Source organism: Delphinus delphis, chromosome 5, assembly GCF_949987515.2.
Source record: "Delphinus delphis chromosome 5, mDelDel1.2, whole genome shotgun sequence".
NCBI lineage: Eukaryota > Metazoa > Chordata > Mammalia > Artiodactyla > Delphinidae > Delphinus > Delphinus delphis.
Window position 1 is genome coordinate 70157128 of NC_082687.1, and position 24286 is coordinate 70181413.

Sequence of the window (24286 nt, forward strand, 5' to 3'; positions counted from 1 at the left end):
TTGTTGAAGTAATTCTGGTACTTCTCTTCAAGGTATATAAACATCACTAAGACCAGTGATGACTGGACTCACTAAGACAGTGAGACTGAAAGCATTTTGTAGAAATGTATTATATAAGTGCTATTCTTATTAAAATCCTTATGCCTATTTTATTAGTTCAGGTATCTGTCTTTCTACAGATAAATATCTGTATATCTGTATGCATGTATGTATGTATATAATATATATGTACATATATTATATATACCTATATACACATCTATAGAACCTAAAGATTCATTAGGTCCCCTATATATAGATTATGGAGTAGTAGTTCCCTGGAGCAGTAGTGCCAAGTCTCAATATAACTGAGCCCTAAAAAAGGAAGCTCTACAAAATATCTGCTAAAAAACACGAACAGTTTTGTGAATTTTAAATTTTAAATGAATTTTAAAACTATACAATATTGTGAGATATCAGGAGACAAAATCATGATCTCCTAATTCTTCATTTTCTTTTTTTCTTGGTCCTCATGTGGAAATCTCCTTAGGGACTTGGTTTTTAGGGATGGGAACTATATAAGAAGTGACGCCCCCCTAAATCCAATTTGTGGGAGAGTAATTCAAACATGTTCAAACAGAAGGTTTTGCACTGCTTTAGCCTGGGCGGGATTGGATTTACTGGTAACCGACTAGTTGTTAGTTCTTCTACAGGATTGGTTGCCTTAGGACCTGCTCCACAAGGAGTGGGTAGGAAGAGCTTAGTCATGACCTACGCAGGCTGGCTCTCAAATCACAGGCAGTTCGCTGCACTCCATCACAGAGAGGAAAGAAGGATATCAGGCTGGATTTTTCAGATATTTGTGGAAGCTGGACAATCCTAGAAGAAATTTGACTGGACTAGTAACACAGTGAAATATCAGTGAAGATATAGCAATAAAAGTAGAGGTCCGGTGCTTGCAATCGGCTTTTCTGATTTCCATTTCCTTTAATGTACTTTGAAGTTTAAATCACAGCTATCCGGCTTCAATAAAATTGCAAAGCATTTTGTGGGGAAGAACTAAAAATCATGGTTTTATAATGAATTTTTTGAATGTAGCTTTTACTGAGTCTCTCTCAAGTAAGTGTATATCCAAATCTATAGATTGTTCTAACATAGTTTTTTAAAAAGCAAACGGTGAAAATCATCCAAAACAGCTTGAACTTTGTGAACTTCCACATAAACGGGTCATATGGCAGTGAGATTACAAATTTATTAAGGGTGCTAATGGTAAAGGTTTTTTTTTTGAGAACAAATTCCAATAAATACAAATTTTGAGATAAAACAATTAAAGCTACAATCTATAATTCGTCATTAGCACCCAAGGAAAAGACTATAGTGGTAAGAAAATAATCTATGAAGATATTTACAAAAATTGTACATCCATGAAGGAGAAATTTTGTAGCATAGCAATTAAGGTTGGGAAGAAACCATGGGCTGTTCAACTTTCATTATCAAAATATAAACAACTTAGAAGTAATATAAATGGTGAAGTGATAGAGATCTTAATAAAGATTGACTCATAGAAATGGAAAATAGGAAAATACAGTAGGAAGTGAAGTGTTCACACTAAGTAGAAGATGGTTAGATTCCCTAGTTGCAAGGTTTTAAATGGCATGCCTTTATCTTTGTGAATTTCAATTAGACTCTGCAGTGGGCAAGTCAGGAAGGGAATATTAATGATGGAGGAGAAAGCTGGGTGGTGTTCCATTCTTCACAGAGGCAGCTAAGTAGAGCAAATGTTTGTTTAGGTTGTAGCTTATTAAATGCTCATTTAGAAAGTGGTGATTAATAGGTTAAAAAGAACAGCTTGAAAAATTTGCAATGTAAAGGTTTTATTGTCCTCACATAATCTTCAAAGCAAAGCTAAAATTTACCGGCGATTAGAAGTGCCTGTTGTTATGAAAACTGTACCATCTAGGAAAAATATCTCAATTTTGGGTTCATATCTAACAAAATTGAAGTGTTTGGCATATATTGACTCTGAATGCAAAGGGATAGAAACATATCAGCATACTTTTTGTTTTTTCGTTTAAAATGTCTACCATTTATTACAACTTCTTGAAGAGACAAACACCCGTTCTGCTTTGCTTTAGAAGGATGTGCATAACGTTCTGTCTTACCTGCAGTACGAAGAGGAAAATGTCTCTCTTTTTGTTGTTGTTCAAGTTGCACGTTTGGATTTTATCGCGTCAGATAAAGTAGAAGAGAAATGAGACAAATTAAGCACAAGGCTGAAAGTGTACGATGGGACTGAAATTACAACAGGTCTCTACACCAGCAAAAACCCCTAAAGGGGGAAAACCTCAAAACATGTTACATACCCCGCCCCGCTGCGGAAAGAATTTGCAGAGGTAGTAGAAGCACAGCAGGTTCCTTTTTGCTGGGGGTGGAGGTGGGTAGGGTGGGGAGTACGTAAACTTTTTTGGAGCGGTTGATTGAGTTTGTCCTCCAGGTAGGGAGGACGTTTGTGAAAAGATATGGGGGAAAAGAATTGCTGAGAGTGAGCGGGTTTCCCAATAATTTGCAGATGACTTGACTGACCAGCTCCAGGGAAGTCTCCAGCCCTCAGAGCTTTGAAGGGAAATTGGTCCTGATTGCAGGAGTGTGAAGGAATGAGTGGTACAGCAGAAGGGCTCAGGAAATCAGAGAAACTTCCTGCTGTCTGATTCCACGCAACATGCCTCGAACTTGGTCCTGCGTGGATGCGCTGATGACCAAGTACAGGCGTGATGAGTCCCCTCGCCTTCCAGCGGGAGCTGTACCTCTCCTCGGCAGCCACGTCGCTCCGGAGCCAGGGCACGCTGGGGGGCGGGCGGCAGGGCGAGGTCCCGGGGATCTAGGGCCGCACAAACACACCGCGTCCCCGAAGCCGCACCAGCACCCACCAGCAGCCCCCTGGAACCTCGGGGCCTCCAGGGAGTCCCTGAGGGCGGCCGCGGGGCGCAGTCCCGGGCGGCGAGTGGGCTCCGCTCCTCTGGCGCGGCGTGGGCGCCGGGAGAGGCGCTCGCCGCCGCTTGGGGATGTGCCCTGGCAGGTGCCCGGCGGGCGGCGGGCGGTGGGCGGTTACCCGGTATCTGGGCGGGGGTAGGGGGGCGTCCCTGCGTTGCCGAGAACCTCGTTAGCCCTCCTTTCGGGCCTGGCTCCTCCTCCTCCAGGCGTGGGGCTCGTGCCCGCCGCTGCCTGCGCGCACCGCGCCTCTGCTCGCGTCCCCCCCGCACCCAGCCAGCTCCTGCCAACGCTTCCCCCTCCTCCTCTTCCTCCTCCTCCGCCCATCACCGCCACTACGGACGCCTTCGCCTCCTTCTACTCCTCGCGCCGCCGCCACTCCTCGCGCTCTCCTTCGGCTGCTACCAGCCCATCGCTCCCCGCTCGCCGGGCTGCTGCAGTCTGTCTGTCTGTCTGTCTCTCTCTCTCAAGTTTCCTATCTCCTCTAGATCAGGGCAAAGGGAGGAAAACACCCAATTCTGCTTGCCGTTTCAGGTAAGGTCGCACACGTTGGTCCCAAGAGGGACCCTTGCTTTCCCATTTACCTTTGCCTCCCGTGCATGGCTCATCTCCCCCCATTCACTCTCCGATGGTCCCTGGAAACCGAAGCGGCTCAGGTCGCCCCCTCCTCCCCAGCATGTTTAAAAAATAATTTCGATACTCCTCACCAGAAGCCTATTTGCAACTACAATTAGATCCGAGACGCCCGCCCGGCAGCACGTTAGCCTGGCTCTTTTATAGTCTTTTAACTTTGCACGCTGTGATCGCCGCTGCCTGCCTGCCTCCGCTGGATCCCGGAGCCTCACGCTCCGGCTCGGATTGCGGTCCTCGGCTCCGGAACAGCTGTCAAACGCGTTGTTTCGCAGCAGTTAATCCGAACCCGGCTGCCTCCAAGACGTGGTCTTGGGCAACTGTGGTTGGGCAGGGAGGGAGGTGATTTTATTTTATTTTAAAAGGACTGAAGTAGTGAAGACATGAGGACTGCAGTTCATTGTAATGAAAGAAGAATAATCGAAAAAAGTGGGCTGGCTGCCCCTTGCTTTTCCCGCTGTGGTCGCGGAGGCGGTCTTGGTTGAGGGGATGTGGCACGAAATACCCGTTTCTCCTCCCCTTTTTCACTCTCCCCTCCAACCCATTCTTATCTCTAGCTCAAATGTCAGTGCAGGGTCCCGTGTGTTCTTAATACGTGTGTGTGTCCACAAAACAGTGTTTGCTGACGATGTGGCTGAGGGAAGTTCCTGGCAGAGCAAAGTCTGATTATTTGGTCATCATTCTGTTAAGAGAAAAAAAAAAAAAAAAAAGAAGAAAAGAAAAGAAAAGACCCTCCTCCAGTCATCACACCCTACACACACTCCACTGGAATAATCTCTATATCTTTAACTCCAATTCCCAGTTGAAATGACATTCTTTTGGGCTATTTGGATGGTGGGACTGAATGTAATTTTAAGTGTATTTTGTTTTTCTTCCATGACTTTACAAAGAGTGGTGATGAAGATGAAACTGCACATCTGCAACATGCAGTTGCTGCTTCTTGTTTTCTTGGTGTGGGACCCAGCCAGGTGAGACAATTATTTACTGTATTTGCCATTTTAAATTCAGGGTGAAGGTGTGTTTCTTGAATGTTATCAATGCAGAGGTGGCTTTTCAGAAGCTGAAGTATTTTGAAGGATCATTTCTAATGAAAACATATTGTACCAAGAAACAGAACTATTAAATGACAGAGACTATTAAAAGTTCGCTGCTTCTTGTTTTTAGCGATAAAATATAAAAGTGAATACAAACATTTTCTAAAAAAATAAATCACGGAAGAAAAGAGTGCCCTTTAGATGGCATATTTTTGCAAAGAATTGAAGTGGTTGTTATATGCGATTATAATAACACCAAAGTTCAGTAAAGAAACCATCAGTTTTCCTTTAAACCCAACAGAAAAGCATAAGCTAAAATGATTTGAGTGTTAATTTTTTTCTTTTCTTTTTCTTTCTGTCTTTCTTTCCTTTTGGTCTTGGCTCTTTCAGTCAACATAGAAAACCTAAATGATGTGTGGATCTGAAACCTCTAGGTGGAGGTACTATACAACTTCACAATCACAAACAAATAAAACAAAAGCTTGATTTATTAATCAACTTTTCATATTATTGATTTAGAAATTTTTACTTCTAAAATGGTACTGTCATAAAAAGTACTTACTTTGAAAATGTAACAAATTCTGTTTTGCCTGTATTCTACAAATATCAAATTTAATTTCTGTTGTTTTCAATAGCATCATCTTAATTGTAGTCTTTTCTGATTTTTTTTATCATCAATGGGCAGCTTTTATTAATTGCCTAAATTTAGGGTATGGTTTTCAAAATGCCAGAGAACTTAAAATATGATTCATAATAATGTCCATGTAATTATTCTTTTAAAAAAATTAGTGTTTTTGATTTTATGATACCTTTATTTCCCTTTAAAATTTTCATTTTCCTGTCTCAGTAATTGTCAAAGTTTGAAAATACTTTCTAGAACTGAGAAGAAATCTCTTTATGAAGTCTTATTTTTAATTGGAAAATAGCTCCTCATTTAATATCTTAATATTGAGTTTAGAAAGAAAATGTGACATGTGACTAAAAAACGCTTTCCAGTGAAAATCTCTAAGTGGAACTTCATGACGATCTTAGTGATTGGTTTTAAAGTTAGCTTAAGGCAACATAAAAACTTTTGAGGCTTGAGGTATGAACTAATTTGCTTACATAATTTTTTTAATGTTTATCTCTATATCAATATTTTAGTATTTTCTCTTCTCCCAAGAGGATATTTGCTTGAAGTTGGTTACTGATTTTTCGATGTATTATGACTATTTTTAGCTACTAGCTGTGTAATCATTTAAATGCAAATGAATTCTGTCAATGATATTTCACACAGTACACCTTGATCAGAATGCAATTACATATAATCTTTGATTTTAGAGGAGTGAACAAACTGTGGTCCATTAATAATCATTGAAAATACTCAGTACTTAACCATATTTTCTTCTACTAGTTTTCTGTTCTATATTTGACCAGTAATGCTCATGCCAGTATTTTATTCTATTATATAAATGATTCTTTTTCTGGACCAGTAATTTAAATCTCTGAATCATTCTGGGGGAAAAAATGGCAGCGAAAAGGGACATTCTGTTTTATACATCCAGTTGCTTCTGCACCAAATTGCTGGATGTCACAAAACCAGGTGTCTGGCTTTCTGATGGAGAAATAATGGAGAAAATCAGTGTTTCTAACCCTCTTCTGGTGATATTTTAAGACCACTTATTCTTTCCGCAAATTTATCACACATACACACACACACACACACACACACACACACACACACACACAAAGTAGCTGGGTATTTTAATCTTTGGATGACCTCTATTGCTCTCCTCAGAGACCAGTCAGGAGGGGTACTCCTCCAAGGCTCTCTGCAGCTGTGTCTGTGCTGCTGATGCTTTCAGAGCCCACCTCCACCTCCTGACTTCATTGGAGTCTGGAACACAGCCAGCGGAGTTTCCCTGATGTCTATATTGCACTTGGCCATTGGGTGGAGGTATACCCAAAGTTAGAAAATCATCTTGGCTTAAAAGAGAAAAAGACATAAAAAGAAAAGACATTTCTGAGAAAGATGGAAAAATTCTGTGCCTCCAAGGAGGCAATTTATTTTCCAATTAATATTCAAATCACTGAAGAATTCTTTCAGTAGTCCCTTTGGTTTTTGTACTTTTCCAAATGCAGAACAACATTACTAATACTATCTGCATGTGATAATCTACCATCATAATATATTCTAGGGAGTGCATTTTAGAAAAATTGAATAGGTCACACAAAATGCGAAGTGATAGAAATCTGAAATAATTTTGGCATCAAACTTTCTGATAAGCTAGTATTTATTATCTATTTCCAACAGCATGTTTACCTTCCCTATAGACATACTGGCATTTAAAGGAGTGGAAAAAAAAAAAAGGAGGAAAACGGTTGACACTAATAGCTCAGGGAGCCTTAAAATTCAAATCAAGGAGGAAGAGCATCTTGGCACTTGCAAAACACACGTATGTATATATATCAGCTTGTAAAATTATCTGTTTAGGTTGGTGCTGGCTAACATCCAAGAAGATGAGGCTAAAAATAACATTACCATCTTTACAAGAATTCTAGACAGACTTCTGGATGGTTACGATAATCGGCTTAGACCAGGACTGGGAGGTAAAAATAGTTTTCCTTTTCTTAAATGCTCACAAAATAATGCCTTTAAAAGTTAAGGGTAATATTTATATTTTAATACATTTTACACATGAATGCATTGTCACATATTAAAAAACATAGGTAATAGAAAATAAGGTATATGAAATAAACATTCTCTCTGATTCCTTTTATACAGATATAATGTATTTACCATACCTTTTATAGACTACCTGAAGTCATATAGAGCCCAGACTTTGTGCATGAATAGTTTTTAAATTAGTTTATTTATAATGGCTAAGTTTATCAAACTTAGACTATGTGAAAGCGTGACATTATTGGGCAGATATGCTTGTATAGTATCTTTCGTTTCCTTCATTGAATTTTGCAGATGCCTACTTTCACACTAGTACAGATATATAGAAATGGGAAACATAAAAATATAAAAGAGTATCTGGGTTGAATTTTAGCAACCAGATAAATTTTAGCAATCATCACAGGATTCGTGATGATATATCTTTACACGTGCATGTGACGTTTCTAAAATATAGCACCGGTTTGGCATTCTTGAAACTTTCAAAGACATTTTGGGTATACTTCAGCTGTAGGCCTAATTTATTGACCTGTGGCACAGTTTGATTTCAAATTTAAACATTCATTCTCAACTCAGAAAAACAGATCTATTTTTATCCATAAAGGTAAAGGAAACTAGGCTTGGTTAATGTGTTAAATTTTAATTATCCTTTAGCATAGATGGGTGATACTAAGGAGATTATGTACAAGTAAGATAGGTGTGTAATTCCTGAAAGGATTCTGAGTCAAAATATTGTTACTCATTAATTCTAACATGAGATGTATATATATATATATATATATATATATATGTATGTATATATCTGCATGCACACATTTATCAAATGTATGTTATACTAATTAGGATGTTCAGTTTAATAACTAATTCAAAGTTAAGATGAATTAGTTGAATGCTTGGTACTGAATGAAGGTTTATATAGTTAGCCTGATTATTACCAGGTTGGCAACTTTGCAATATTAAATTTCTTGAAAAGATGTGTAGTGACTAAACGCCTGGATGTTTATGTCAATACTGTCTTTGAAAAATGTAGCTGCTTGTTAATTCTATACATATTTGCCAATTGTATGGTTTGCATTGCCCAGGAGTCAGAAAAGGTTGGAAAAGACCCAACTTGTTTTTAAATAATATGCCATTTAATTGATAGTGGTTTTGGACTTGAATCCTGAGTGGTACCTTGCATTTCAAGAGAGAAGTGATGGGGAAGAATAATGTTCAGAAGTATGATACATTGTATCTCTCAGAGATAATTCAATTGTTTAATATACACTTAGTCTACTAAAAGAAAAACTCTCAAGTTTATGAGTCTGTTTCCATTTTGTAAATAAGTTCTTTACTCCAATATAAAATAAAAAGTTAAAAGAAAAGTTAAAATAAGGAAAAACTAAAGGAAAAGAATATTTTCTTAGTAATTAACATTTCTAATGACCATGAATAGAAGGCATTACTGTCCATATTAGCATATATAGCAAGGAGCTAATGTCAAACTCATACAACAGAAGTATGCCTAGCATGAGGCTGTCATAATTCATGATGGTGATTTGAGAGGTAGATTGCACTAAAGCAGCTATTTTCCCAAGGCTTAGATTTTATTATTTTTTAATAAATCATGTGCTGTCAAAAAGACTTAAGATATTTAAGCTAGATCTTGGATTTTGTCTATGAGATTTTAAGAGAAATGTTTACACTGTGGGTGTATAGTTGGGAAGTAAAAACTACCTGTTAAAGGACATGGATATTACCATTTATCTCTTCATATTTCTTTAAAAATATCTCTTCCATTCTTTTTACTTTGGTCATCAGCATTCGAATATAGATCCTTGTCACTCATTCTGTAGGTTAATGCAATAGACAAAGTGGCTCTTCTTGCCTAGTGTCTTCCTTCCCCAATCCTTCTCTGATAGTGGACATGTGCTAATATTTCACAGTCAGATTGGTCTTCTTGTAGTCAATACTTTTCATATATTACTCTCTTGTCTTGATCAAATACCTTTGATAGCTCCCCATTGCTTTCTGTAGATGGTGATGAGGGGGTAGGGGGGAAAGGAATATAGGCCTTGCATCGATCGATCTAGATTAGAATTTCTTCTCCATCTACACACCCAAAACTGTGTCTTGGCCAGGTAATCGCTGTTTCATTTCATTTAAAATGGTCATGAAGGGGATTCCCTTGTGTGTTATTTGTTGCTTTTCCCTTGCTGCTTTTAATATTTTTTCTTTGTATTTAATTTTTGTTAGTTCAGTTAATATGTGTCTCAGCATGTTTCTCCTTGGGTTTATCCTGTATGGGACTCTTGTGCTTCCTGGACTTGGGTGACTATTTCCTTTCCCATGTAGGAGGGTACAAATGAACTTATCTACAAAACAGAAATAGAGTTACAGATATAGAAAATAAACTTACGGTTACCAGGGGGTAAATGGGGGATAAATTGGAATTGACATATACACACTACCATATATAAAATAGATAACTAACAAGGACCTACTGTATAGCACAGGGAACTCTACTCAGTACTCTCTAATAGTCTATATGGGAAAAGAATCTAAAAAAGAGTGGATATACCTATATGTACAACAGATTCACTTTGCTGTACACCTGAAACTAACACAACATTGTAAATCAACTATACCTTCCCAAAATTAAAAAAATAAATAAATTAAATGGCCATGATGTATTTCTACTTTATAGTGTTGTTGAGAGGATTACATAAACTACAGTGTACACGCAACATACTAGCAGTTAAACACAATCAATTCCTTCCCTCCTTCCATAGGTTCCGAACATGACAATCAAGGATTTTACAATTTACTTCTCTGGCTTAATTTTTACTTTGCCACCCATCTATCCTGTACTTCAAACACATCTATTCATTTTCTCTTGATAATCCATTCACATCTTCTCCCTTAGCCTTTGAGGGGAAAATATTCCCCTCTCACTGGAATTATTCTTCCTTATTCTCTCTTTTCCTGTGAAGACCACCTCAATGTGGATCCTTTTCAGTAATAACCTTTCTTAACTGAATTGAAGCACCCAGATTCAGTTTTCCCTCTGTTGAATTTCTTTGGCTGTTGTTGGCTTTGTATCTCATTTGGTACGTATTATGTGCTACCTTGGATTATTTATTACCCTTTTATGTGTCTCTTGTTACCTTAACAAGATCGTAAACTTATTGAGGCAAGGTATTGTATCTTAAATGCTCTGTACTGTCACTAACTAAATATTGATTTGCATATGGTGACTCTAACAAAATATATTGATTACTTGATTAACTTTTCTATGACCAGTTAATCATCTGGAAAATGGAGCTACTCACATCTGGCTGACCTTTCAGTTGGGAATGTTGAGGTGATACTTTGTGCATCCTGCTGCAGGAAGGTGGTGTGGCTGAGTGAAGAGAACCTAACTTTAGACTGTGGTGATTTAGGTAAAATTCTAGATGGAGTACTGAGCAGTCTTGTGGCCTTTCAGTACTTTACCTCTCTGGGGCTACGTCTGTCATGGATTACTATTACTATTCTTAGGGTTTTTGATGAATATTAAATACAGTGATATATGCAAAGGATTTAGCACAGTGACTGGCATATAGTAGAGAGTTAATACATAACAATGACTAGAAGACTTTGAAAACCTTTGTAAATACACTGTTGTAAGTTTCAGTTATTATTACGGTTTCTTCTCTGTCCAAAATTCTCAGCCTGAATGTTCATATGTCATTTCAAATAGAAAGTTCAGGGAAATTATTTGTATCATTATATCCCAGAAATTAATAATAAGGGGGAAAATGGGTTTGATTCAATTTAATATATCAAACTGAACATCTCTATTGATGGATAATCTGAATAATTAATCTCAATTATTATTATTTCTCCTTTGTAACGTTAGTATAAATGAGTACATAGGAAAGAGCAATCAGTTTTGTATTAAGAGTTAGAAAAACTATTCTTTTCACCTGGCTCTTCAACTTACTAGCTCTTATCCCAGACAAGTTACTTAGACCTTCTGAGCCTTGATATCTTCTTAGGGAAAATGGGAATATTAGCATTTTATTCTGAGAGGAGGAGGATAAATTGGGACTTCTATACATGAAAAGGATTGTACAATAGGTCGAATGATAAAATTTTAAGGTATTTAATAATTAATTATAGGTTTTGTTTTTTTTCTTCCAGTTTTATTAAGGTAAATTGACATATAGCACTGTAAACATTTAAGGCGTACAGACCTATGGGTCCTCTTTAAACTGAGGGCCCGATCACATTACTCAACTGCTCAAAATCCTGCAATGGTTTCTACTTCAGTCAGAATAAAACACAGATTTCTTTCGATGGTCTCCAAAGTCCTGCATAATCTGTTTCCCTATTCTTCTTTGGCCTCACCCCACACAACTCTCCTTCTTGCTAAGACTGCTACAGTCACATTGGCTTCTTTTCTGTTCCATGAAGACACCACGATACACACACACTCCTTGGAGCTTTTCCCCAACTGTTCCCTCTTCCCTGGATACCCATTGAGCTCACCTTCTCAACGAGGCCTACCCTGACCAATGTGATAAATGTTATGTGTTCATCCTTTAACAATACTGCTCCTTCTTATGCCTTATTTTCTGTTTTTACTTAGCACTTACTATTTTTTAATATACAAGATACTTTTTAAATCATTAGGTCAATTGCTTACTTTTGTCTCTTTTGCTAGAATGAAGGCTAATTGGGATTAGGGATTTTTGTCTGTTTTGTTGTCTCGTTCTCAAGCATCTAGAACAGTGCCTGGCACATAGTAAGCATGGAATTAAATATTTCTTGAATGAATTTTATTTTATTCGTTTATTTTATTTTATGTTACTTAGTATGCTCCCATGAAAAGAATCGGCTATAGAACTTACCTTATCCTTAAAATCATCAGAGCAATTATCATTTAATTACTGTACTGGCCTTTCACTGTTAGCACCAGCGTATTAGGCTGACTTCTTGGTGAATGGAAACAATCACTACGATTATTCCAACTCCTGGCTTATGTTAGATGTGATTCTGCCTTGAACTAACTGTGTGATTTGGGGGATTTGGGGCGATTCATTTATCCCATCTGTGACGTCATTTACTTACCTGTGAAATTGGAGGGGAGGTTCTACTTACCCTGTCTGTCTCACAATAATATGGTATGGTTCAAATAAGAAAGCATAATGTGGCATGCATTGATAGGTATTAGGACCATTAGGAATATCAGAGGAGACTACTTCAAGGAGAACATCATAAGGTAGTATCCTTGAAAACATGCCAAGAACATACTGGTAGGTCTTGTGCATTTGGTTGGCTTAGTCCCTTGTAAGTCTGGAAATGTATCTACCAAGACCATATGTTCAGCTTAGCTAGAACTTATAACTGAATCAACTTTTCCTTTAGTCTTCCTTTCAGTCATTGGAGCTAACAACTCAGGTACCACCTATGGATTTTGATGTTCCATAAGAGGCTTTCAAACTGTTAACTGAATAAAAGGAGCCACATTTGCATTGCGGACTGTGTTTAGAAAGTCGTTGAAGAAAAGGAAAGTGTAGACAGGCCTCGTATATTTATAACAGCTAACATTCACAGTGCTCAACAATGACAACTATTAGACATGACAAGGCTTGGTATCTAAATTATAGATTCAGTCTGGAAAATCTAGATAGAGTACTGTGCTTAACTGCATTTTGAAAAGCTGTTTCAAGGAGCTTGTCTAGATAGAATTGGTACATAGTGCTCTTGTTTTGTCCTCTAAAACTTGAAGCAGCTGTATGCTTAAAACCATGAAAAACATGATGTCAGGTTATAGACTTAGGGTCTGAGGGTCAGTTTCCAACTTCACTCTTGGATATTTCTCCTCAGGCTGTAGAGAGATGGCTGATAACATGTTTCTATGAATTTTACTACTCTCAATTTTATAAAAATAAAATATAGGATATTCGGTGGGCAAAAATTAGTACAAAAAATCTGGTCTCTCCCAGAACCTAAGAGGGAGTCTGACCTCAAAATAGCATCGTATTATTTTATAAAGAAGTGGTTAAGATCAGTGCCTCTGAATACCAGCATCTTTGAATTTGAATTCTGTTGCCATACTATATGAAGTACAAACTTTTCACTCAACCTCTCCTTGCTTTGGTTTCTTTATTTGTAAAACGGGGGGCTAAAAGTATGTGACTTATTGGTTTGTTAAGTATTTAATTTAAAAAAAAATTTTTTGGAGCGTCTGGCAAACAGAGTAGGAACTCAATACTTGTAGACATTATTGCTGTTATTGTCGATTCTACTACTACTTCTACTATGAATGCAATAGAGTCCATCACTCAATGTTTTCTTTAATTTGTAAAAGCTGTGACTTCTAGAAAAGGATAAATGTGTGGCACAGAGAAAAGATATATTTGTATGTTTCTCATGCTATTAGTTTCATTTTGTAGTACACTTTTGTATATGTACAGAATCTCTGGAAACAAAGCCAATCACAAAAGAAATATGTCAGATTATTGTAACATATAACAATTGGGCATCATCAGTTCATGATACTGAATTTGCCTATAAGAACAAAATCATATTTACAGAATGAAAACCTCACTATGAGATGCAGATGATGATTTTAGGGACATGAAACTGAGCGTGTCCACCATCCTAGCCTGGGATGTGCCAGGAACTTGAATGGCACGAGCTCTGGGTCTTGCAGCTACCGGGTGTGTGCCTGATGCTTGACAGCATCTTATGAGGTGAGGGGTGGTATAGGCATCAGGAAGGAGATAACGCACTGAGAATGATCTGAAATCTCTATACGTAATTGAAAGGGGCAGGGGATAAGTGGGTTGCGCGCTGAGCAGAAAGGAAGCGGCTGAGCCCTTAAGAAGTTCTTGTCTCAGGTGGAGGCGGGGTAAACTTCAGGTACTGGTCCTCCGCGTAACAGCTCTGATGTTCGGCATTCTCCTCATTCAGCAGCTGTGATTGGGGCTGATGCTCCTGAAGAGGCAGGAGGCAGCAGAGAATCTACTCTCCCTTCCCTCCTGACTAGGTCTTCTGAGGTCCCCCAGTGTGCCTGGAGTGGGATAACCTTCTTAGGCATAAGAAGATTTCAGAGCCTTTTTCACTCTCTGCCACCAGATCTTCTCCACCCACTTGCACTTGCGAAAAGGTCACAGGAAACACCGAGTTTGATTATTTCATGAGCGAGAAAATAAAAATAAATTGGGATGACTTCACAGAAGTGTGTAATTAGCTTTGGGTAAATATGTAAATAATGGATATCAAGGTTTTTTCATTTCCTCTTTATTGAAAATTATTTTGTGGGAGGCATGAAACAGAACACGGAAAGGTACTAGGTGCCTGAAGTGGGTTGCTGTTTGGGAGGCTGGAAACTCTGGACATGGGCTTCCTTCATAGTACGGGCTTCCTCACAGTGCATGCTAGCTAAAACGAGAAACACAGTCATGTTATGTGCAGACTTTTGGATTCTTTTTAGTATTACAAGCCGACTAAGAAACATCTTAGCGTTTCTGTACACCCTCACTCTAAAGCTGTGTGTTGCTTGCCTACCCTCTTAGGGAATGGTGCTAAGACCGGCTTCTTCAGAAATGGTTAGAGTGAGGTTTTGCAGAACTCTTTCTCAGTTTGATGTTTTAACTATATATATAGCTTGTGATTATTTTATAGGAAAGGCAGACTGAGTGCGTACACGGCAGCAATGGGTTGCGTTAGACTGGATGGCGACATTTTCTTCCCAAACAGCATCTCCTGCAAAATTCAAGGGAGCATCACTGAAGTGAGTGACCCAGAGAATACTACCCATGTTTCAATGAACTAACGCTAAGGCTTTTTTTTTTTCACCTTAAAACAGTTTTGGTAAATAGCAGCGTCTTCTCTCAACCATTGCTGCTAGAGAGGTATTGCCCTTAGTCATACTTTTGAGGGATTGTTATTTTTGCTCTTTTCGGGCACAAGCACACCCCACTCACTCTGTTGTTTTCCTGCCAGCTTTTAAGCTCAGGTGCAATGAACATTTTTCTTTTTTTCACTCCTTAATACACAGTGGATAAATTGGACCATAGACATGACGGATCCATTTGTGTTAGTGTTATTTTTTGATTGATACATCTCCAATCATATTGTAGAAATCTATATTGGTAGTGGAGATGGCCAAGTGAACAGCTTGGCCAGCCAGCAATTCATTACTTTTTGATGTGTTAACCTGAAAAGAGTCAAATGAAGTTATTCTAGTAGTTTGTTCCCTGACACATGTGTATTGAAGACTTATGACATGCCAGACACTCTGCAGGATATAAAGATGTACAAGGTGTAGTGTTGGTCTCCAGGGGATGAGGCCCCTTGGAGGGCAGATAAGGTAGGTACACTGTGATTCTCAAAATGACTCGAAACAGTACAACACGTGTTCCATTATAAGAACATGCTATTGAAATAAAGAAAAGAAATCACTTTTACTTGCATCATACAACTGGAGTTAGCCAATTTCTGTCTCTATAAGCCTAGTTCATTCATTCCATTGTTTCTTTCTAAGGGCCAAGGATTTGCTGGGTCCTGCTGTAAATGCTGCAAATACTATGCCGAACAGGACTGAGTCTTTGCAGAGATTCATATCATATCATATTTTGGCTCTTTCTGCCTTTCAACTATAATTATTGTATGTTTTTCTTTATTGAAGTGTAAGTCTTTTCTCATAAAAAGAAGAGAGATTTCTGATATACTTACTGTCAGGCTGAGAACTGTGATATCTACAGAAGAGTATAACTTCCAGAGGGCATGTCTTTCTGTGTCTGTAGCAGGGGTGTTGAGAGTATTTATGGTAAGCGTGGCATTCCTAGAGGTAGAAAGGGAAGTGTTTATTCCAGTCGAAACTTCTGGATACTCCTCAGTTCTCTTTCTAAGGAAAACTTATTTTCTGCCTCATCTTAATTTGTTTTGAGCTACAGATGAGTTAGATAATAACTAGACATGAACTGTGGAATAAAAAAATTAATGATATGAGTTGTAATATCATGAGGATTTAGTGTATTTCCTTTGACTTTTAATGTTTCTGACCCAACACAGAATTCTGAAAACTTGTTTCTAATTTGAAATACCCTCATTCCTCAAGGTTTAGATCTTCTCATTTAGGAGTAAGTTACCATAAGAATAAAATTAATGTTTAAATCTAAAGGGATTTCATATAGAAACTCATCAAATTAAGGATATCAACTTATAAGGTACATATAATCCCTTCAAATTCTCCATTGGGTTTTTGCATTTTAAGTAACTTACATTAAGGTAGATTTGATGTCTCTGTATGTTATTATTATACCTTTTAACAAATGAAAAAACTAGCATATGGAAAAGTATGACTCCATCTCCATCTTAATTTAATATGAATTAAGTTATGTCAATTTTTATTTTTTTAATTTTTGTTTGTTTTAATATTTAAAACATGCACATTAAGAACATAAAAAATGGTTTTGCACAAAATTCAAAAATACAGTACTCTGTTATAAGAGCATTCTTTTCATAAATATCTTTGTTAAGATTCAGGATGGTAGCTCCTTTTTAGGGGAATAGATGCAAAATGTAGCACAAAGATTGTCCCAGTAGTATGTGTGGCATTATTCTTTCTGTATTAAAGTATTGCAGGATTCTTAAGAGGACATGTTCAGTCGCAATATTACTAAGTTGATTTAAAACATAATAAAAGAAAAGGTAAGATTTTCTTCTTCTGATATAGTATCCAGAGGAAAAATATGTCAAAAAGAAGATACTGCTATCTTCAGCTATTTTGTGGAGATGGTTAATAATTCATAAATTCTGTGAATATTTGAGGAATATCATATATTGAGTAGTACAATTGGATCTTGTCTATTGAGCAGAGGAATAGAGTTATGCCACAAAGTTAAGGAAGGTTGAAGAGAGGATAAAAATTATAAATGCCTCCTAAGAGCATTCCCAAACCCATTGTTTAGGTTATGTTTTGTAGTGGTACATAAATATTTTAGTAAGTACTGGGAAGGCATTTGACTTCCATTAAGAACGTAAAAGGATCAGCTGCTTTTAGAATGCTGTATGTGTGTGTGTGTGTGCGTGCGTGCATGCGTGCGTGCGTGTGTGTGTGCGTGTGTGCGCGCGTGCGTGTGTGTGTGTGTGTGTGTGTTAAAAACTTCCCTGGACGAAGAGAGCTCCAGACTTAAACTGGAGGAGTGGTTTGGAGGAGGAAGACAAACGTCATGGAATGTTTTAGAAAAAGATGAGAGGCTTCCGTTTTACTCCTATTTACTGGTGAGAAGATTTTAGATTTTGAAGCTTTAAAAATGATGAGTTACTACTCATATATATAGGCTGGAGGGTCCACAGTTTTTCAATTATATGAATTTTTTGAAGCCTTTACGAGAGAAATAAGCAAATCAGCCATAGGCAGAGAATTAGGGTAAATGGAACAAATTCATTTTTGCTGCATGATTGCATAAACTCTGCAATTTCTCAAGAAAGGAAATAGTGAGCTAAAATGCTAGCCAGGTTTACAAGGAAGATTAAAGTTTTGGATACCAAGAGAGAGGAAGTCTTAATTAAAAGAAAATGGAATTGCGTGGCTGGTGTTCAGGTCAGGTAGAGGGGAATATGGGAGGGTAGATTTAATTAGTTATCTAGGGCATGTGAGAGGATAATCATCGAAGCAAAAAATGTGAAGCTGATGACTGTGCTTTGGAGAATAGCAAAGGAATCATCCAACAGCTATTAGAGGAAGAGAAACTCTAGAGTCTTAAGAGAGTGAATGGGTGGGTTTAGGTGGTGAAAATGTTATAATGGAATGGGGGTGAGTGTCCAGCGATTTTAAAGGGAGTTGCCATTAGAGCATTACTAAGAGAACAAAGTCCCTTGATAACTAAAAACTAAAACTGAGTATCCGTTTATCATTCTGAGTAGCTTTTGCTTTAGCAATGATTACAAAATTACAGGATCAAAGAGAACTAACAGGAAAGCTATACACTGAGCTCTATGATCAGTAGTGCTTATATTACAGTATGTAGCCATTTAAAATAGATTAAATATCAAAAATTGACTTGTTAAGGGCTTCCCTGGTGGCGCAGTTGTTGAAAGTCCGCCTGCCGATGCAGGGGACACGGGTTCATGCCCCGGTCCGGGAAGATCCCATATGCCGTGGAGCGGCTGGGCCCGTGAGCCATGGCCGCTGAGCCTGCGCATCCAGAGCCTGTGCTCCACAACGGGAGAGGCCACAACACTGAGAGGCCCCCGTACCGCAAAAAAAAAAAAAAAAAAAAAAATTGACTTGTTAAAACATATAAATCTGAATAATAGTGTCTGAATTCTTAAAGGAGAACACCAGGCAGATGAAGTAGTGAGGAGAATATCTCTGTAGCAGAATTCCTTTCCTCTCTCATTCTTTCAAGATCCCCAGATAATCTGCAGAACTCCTGGATGTGTTTTTGGCTGCCACCAAACTGATGATCTGACTCATAGCATTAGCAGGGAGGGTCGTTGAGCATTTCCATTATTATCTGTAAAATAGGGGGCTGATGAGAAGTCACGTGGGGCCCAGTTGCTGATTCAGGATGGAGCTATTTATGTGTAGATGGAGGTCTGCTTGTTACACGGATGTTGCCTGCCTTTGTCACTCTCCTTTAGCTGCTGCCACACCCAATTTAGTCTTTGTCATTTCTGGTGACAGCTTCTAATACAAGCATTTCACTCTCAGGTATCTGACTGCTACCATTTGTAGGGGCAGCTGCAATCTTTGCCACTGTTGCCGCCGCTTTGGAACAGCTGGGAGGTTAAGCAAAATCTATCAGCAGATAAGGAAAAGTACTCAGGTTCATGTTTAAGTGAGTGGATATGAAGGTTAGTGGGGCGGAAAGTGACTCTTCATCAAATCCTTTCCCTTTAGGGAACTGTTTTGCAACCTGTCATTTCTGTAATTTCCCCCACCCGCTCAGAGAGGGTGATGTGACACTTTACATACTTCTGTCTGAAGAAGACATTAGCAGAGGATATCATAATCCCCAGTGGCTTTTTATAGTGCAAATTTAATGCCAGTTGGAACAACATAACATTGGAATAAAATAATAAAACATAGATGAAAGAAGAATATCATGGTAGCTTTTAAAAAAATTTTTTTAAATTAATTAATTAATTTATTTATGGCTGTGTTGGGTCTTCGTTTCTGTGTGAGGGCTTTCTCTAATTGTGGCAAGCGGGGCCCACTCTTCATCGCGGTGTGCGGGCCTCTCACTATCGCGGCCTCTCTTGTTGCGGAGCACAGGCTCCAGACGCGCAGGCTCAGTAATTGTGGCTCATGGGCCCAGTTGCTCCGCGGCATGTGGGATCTTTCCAGACCAGGGTTCGAACCCATGTCCCCTGCATTGGCAGGCAGATTCTCAACCACTGAGCCACCAGGGAAGCCCCCTCATGGTAGCTTTTATCAGTTAAGGATGCGTTTGTCTGAAAGCAACAGAAAAATCTATCTGCAGTGACTTCAGTGGGGAATCAGTTTTTCTCACAAGAAGTCTAGAGGTAGGTGGCTCCTAGTACTGAGTTCTTAAGTGATGGCATCAAGAACATCAAGAACTGAGACTTTTTTATTTTTCCACTTCCTCTTCCTTAGTGTGACTTAGTCCTTTATGTTGTTACCTTCTGATCCCAAGATGGCTGCTGCAGCTCCAGCTATCATATCCATGGTTAAGGCTGGAATGAAACGAAGGGATGGTGCCAGTTCCATTAGTTCCCTTTATCAGAAAAATAATCCTTTCCAGCACTTGCAGCCGATTTCTATATTTATCTCATAGTTATTTCAAGCTAGGAGAGTATCTGGGAAAATGAGTGCCCTACCTGGGGTTGGGCACATTTCTGCCCTTATAAAACTGAGGATTTATTAGAAAGAAGGAAGCTGTGTTGGCTATTCAGTAGGCTACTGGCAATGCCTGCCACATTTACTAATGCTAATAAAAGTTACTTAATCGTTTTGTGCCTCAATTTTCTATTCTGTAAAATAGAAAATATTAATTCCAATGATGGGTCAATATACCTAAAGTACTTAAAACTTTAATTTGCATATGAATAACCTGGATGGTGACTGTTAAAATGCAGATTTTGATTCAATATATCTCTGTGGATCTCAAGATGTTGGGTTTCTAACAGGCCCTCAAGTGATGCCAGTGCTGCTGGTCTTTGGGTCACATTTTCAGTAGCAAGAAAGTACTCAGCTAGGGCTGCCATGCTGTACAACCTCAGGGAGCATTCATACAGAATATAATGCAATGACAAGAAGGGCTAAGTGTTCACTTATTATTATTATCATTACTGCCTCTGGTTTACTCTGATAATTAGGAATTCATAATTTATGTTTCTAAAGGTTGCAGTGATAAATCTTATTTTTATCAGAGTATAATCATAGATAAATTTATTCCTTATGATACAGTTTCACAAAATTGCCAGTAAATACTAGATTGACCGTTAAAGTCTATGGTGTATGTTAAATACAATTTCTCTATCCAGCTATCAGTACACTCTAATTCTGTCACATTCTATATAAATAAGAACATATCCCTATCTCTCTATATATTTAAAAAATTAGAGCTATGTTGTGATAACACCATGATGATATCTGAACTCTGCTTCAAAAGATTTGTTGGATATTACAGTTAGCTAGTTGTGGGAAAGAAAATATTGACATGGAGCTTGTGAATTCATCCAGTATAGATAATTGATTATACAATTTGATTAATTGATTATAAAATTATAAAATAATTGATTATAAAACTGATTTAATTCTGAATATTGTATTGTGGTAAATAGAATTTTACCACATATGTAATCTTGAGGGCAGAAAAATAATGGAGCTCTCTCTTTAAATTATTTTATGCTCTATTTAAGTTGCTCCAAAATTTTCTTTTTGGACAGATGAAAATTGTAATTTCCTTTTAAAAATATTATACATGGTTTGTATGAGAGTGCCTGACAGAGACCAGATTATAAACCCAGAGGATCCAAGTTCTTAAATAACTGATTAAATTTTTATTTTAAAGACACAAAGAGGGGAAAGGGCCTTTGCTTTGATCAGAAGAGGCTGTGAGGGCAAAGCAGTGTACGAGAGCATTAAAAAAAACACTAGTTTATCTATGAAAAACCCCTTTCTTTTTATAAAAGGCCAATTATTATCTCTGTGCCTCAGTTTCCAAAACATGAAGGTAAGGAGACTGTAGCAATGACTTGCAATGCCCTTTCCATCTAAAATTTCTCCCATCCTTTTGTGACTTGTTTCAAGGCAAATAGAGTAGAAAATAAGGTTCTTGGAACAGAAATCTGAAGCCAATTTTTTCTTCATTGTAGAAAAATAGAGTATGGGCCTGAATACAAGCTAGCAGAATAAGGCTGCTAGGCCTCTATAAAGTATGGCCAGCTAAGAGAATAAAGGCTGTTTGGTCTTCCAACTCCTAGCAATTAGGAGTTTGTACAAAAGTAGATACTCCTAGTGCACAAAAATGCCAATTAAGAGCTTCTCTTAAAACCGAGCAAGGTTGATTAGGAAGTGGTTGGTACCAGTGAGGTAGTGATAAATGTGCCAAATTATAATTGCCCGTGTTCTAGACATTGCTGGACTCTCTCTCTCTCTCTCTCTCTCTCTCTCTCTCTCTGTGATGTAAATGGCTACATCTCTTCGAAGCTCACCCTCTTTAGCTTCTCTGCTCTGTTTGGTAACATAGATCTACCACCTCTTTCCTGACTCTTGGTCTCTCCACATTTCTTCATCTGTTTCAGTCCTTGGTCCCTCTTTATTTTCTCTCTTCTTGAATATGGGTGCTCTCCAAGATCCTGTCCTTTTAACTCTTATTGCTTTTCACTTTCATGATTTTCCCAGAAGAATTTCATTCAATTCCATAGCCTCAAATGTTAACCTATATGTAGATTCTCTCTCATCCTGCCGCTGTTTTCTGATGTAAATTTGCTCGTTATTGCCCAGATGAACTCTCTTTATGACCACGCACTACTTTTAGGATCAAGTCCAGAGCATTTAACGTAGCAGACTTTACAGTCTCTGGCCTCTGTTCACTTTTCTGGCCTCATTGCTCACTATTTATCGCTATCTTGCATGAAGTGGCTTAGATTCACTGACCTTGTTTCAGTTTTTAAGGCATTTGGCTTTCTCTAGCCTGAGGGCCTTTATACAGGCTGTTGAGTCTACTGGGAACACGTTCGCCTTTCTTTAGGTTCCAGCTTAGACGTCATACTTTCTAGTAACCTTACATGACTATCATCCCCTCACACACACATCTCTGTTGAACAAATCACCCATTACTATACTTGGAATAAAATTAACATACTTTCTTGTAACTCCCATTTTACCTATTGGCATCTAAGGTCTCCTAAAGTCAGAGATTTATGACTCCTTGTCTGTTGTTCTAGCCCCTGTTCTATGTGTAATGCTTCTAGAAGGTAGAGAGTAATCATAATATTTGTTGAATAGATGAATAGACTACTGATGAGTTATGCCTTTTCATATATACATTTCTCAAACTTCTAGAAACTGAATTCATAATTTTCTACCTGAAACTTCTTTCCTTCCTGTGGTTCTCTTTCATGGCTAATGGTAATCTACATGTGTCAAGCTACAAGAGCTAAAAATCCATCTGAGAATGAGTTTTCAAATTCTCTTTACTCTTTTCCAGTCTCCTGACTCCAATTCTGCGATCCTCAAATATACAGATATTAACCTGATTGTTTAACTTATTTTTGTTTTTAAATAAATAATTAGCTTAAAATATTTAAAAATTAGGAAATTTCCAATGAAAGCGTGGATTTCTTTCTCTTTCAAAAATGGCATATTTGGTGATCCTAGGCCAAAATTCTTGATGCCAGAAATTGAAATTGAGTTGATGACAGCAATTGAAACTAAGTAATGGCTTTCCCTGTTACAGGAGGTGTGTCCTCCACCTTTAGCCAGAGATCTCATTCAGCTCATGTCACTCAGTTAAGTTACCTACCTTGCAAGTAAATAATGTTCTGTCCCCCAAAACACTTGTGTATATAAATCTAGCCCTACCCTGTTCTCTATATTGATTTTTACTTTTTAACTAGATTTGGTTGTGTAATTCTTTTGCTCAATACTCTCCAATGGCTTTCTTTTTTCCCCACTTTCCAGAGCATAACCTCCAGTCTGTATAACATAGCTTCCAGAAACCAGAATAAGGGGACCCAAACCCTAGTGCTTTTCTTGGGCAGGTCAGGTAAAAAATGGGTTGACATTATGACAACTGAAGAACTGGAGCAGGTACATTCCTTGTTTAAAGAGGGTTAAGTTTTATCTGATTATTGCTGTATAAGTGTTTGAGATTAGAGTTGCTAGATACTCCAATTATTTTTCACAAGTTGTTGGAAATATCAGTTTTCATGGGAAGTTTCTTAATTTTAAAGACCAACCAATTCTAATGCTAATCAAAACAAAGTCTTGTGTAACGCAAACAACACACACCTGAGTATTATTAGTTTGCAGGCCCTAGTCCTAAACCAAGATTTCTCATGAAGGGTGTGAAGGAATCAGTTGGAGAATTTGTTAAATGCAAATTTAACACAGTCTCAAAAATTCAGTCAGTTTTGGTTTGAGCCCAGAAATCTGCATTTCATCAAATGTTCTTGATCCTGATGCAGGAGGTCCCAGTGCTGGACTGAATTATTTATAAGTTTCTGGTTAAAAATGATGGTGTTTTCCTCTTTTCTCTCATAGGACTTTATTTGTAACCTTTTAATTAAAAAGGAAAAATAAATGTGTATAGTAAGATCAGTCTGTCACCAGATGAGTCTGGCTAGCATTTGCCTCAATAACTTCAAAGAGGAGCTTTTGTGCACCACTGTTCTGAGATGGCTGTCAATTTTATAGGGTCAGAGACCTACATTTCCTTACTAAGGTATTAGTCTGAATTAACTAGCTTATGCTGCAGTAACAACTCTCAGTTTAAAATATGTTTTATTTCTCCCTTATTTATCTTGTTCATGACACAACACT

At 38.0% G+C, this 24286-nt stretch overlaps 1 protein-coding gene across 2 annotated transcripts in view; it reads left to right on the top strand.

Annotated features, from left to right (window-relative positions):
• The first annotated feature begins 3265 nt into the window (after positions 1-3265).
• Positions 3266-24286, top strand: part of GABRA2 (gamma-aminobutyric acid type A receptor subunit alpha2) — a 126876-nt gene continuing 105855 nt past the window's right edge. For both annotated transcript variants that reach the window (XM_060012612.1, XM_060012613.1), the window contains exons 1-3: positions 3266-3501; positions 4488-4565; positions 7105-7220. In XM_060012612.1, the coding sequence (XP_059868595.1) occupies positions 4495-4565; positions 7105-7220 (187 nt within the window). In that variant the 5' untranslated portion in view covers positions 3266-3501; positions 4488-4494. The remainder of the gene's footprint in view (positions 3502-4487; positions 4566-7104; positions 7221-24286) is intronic.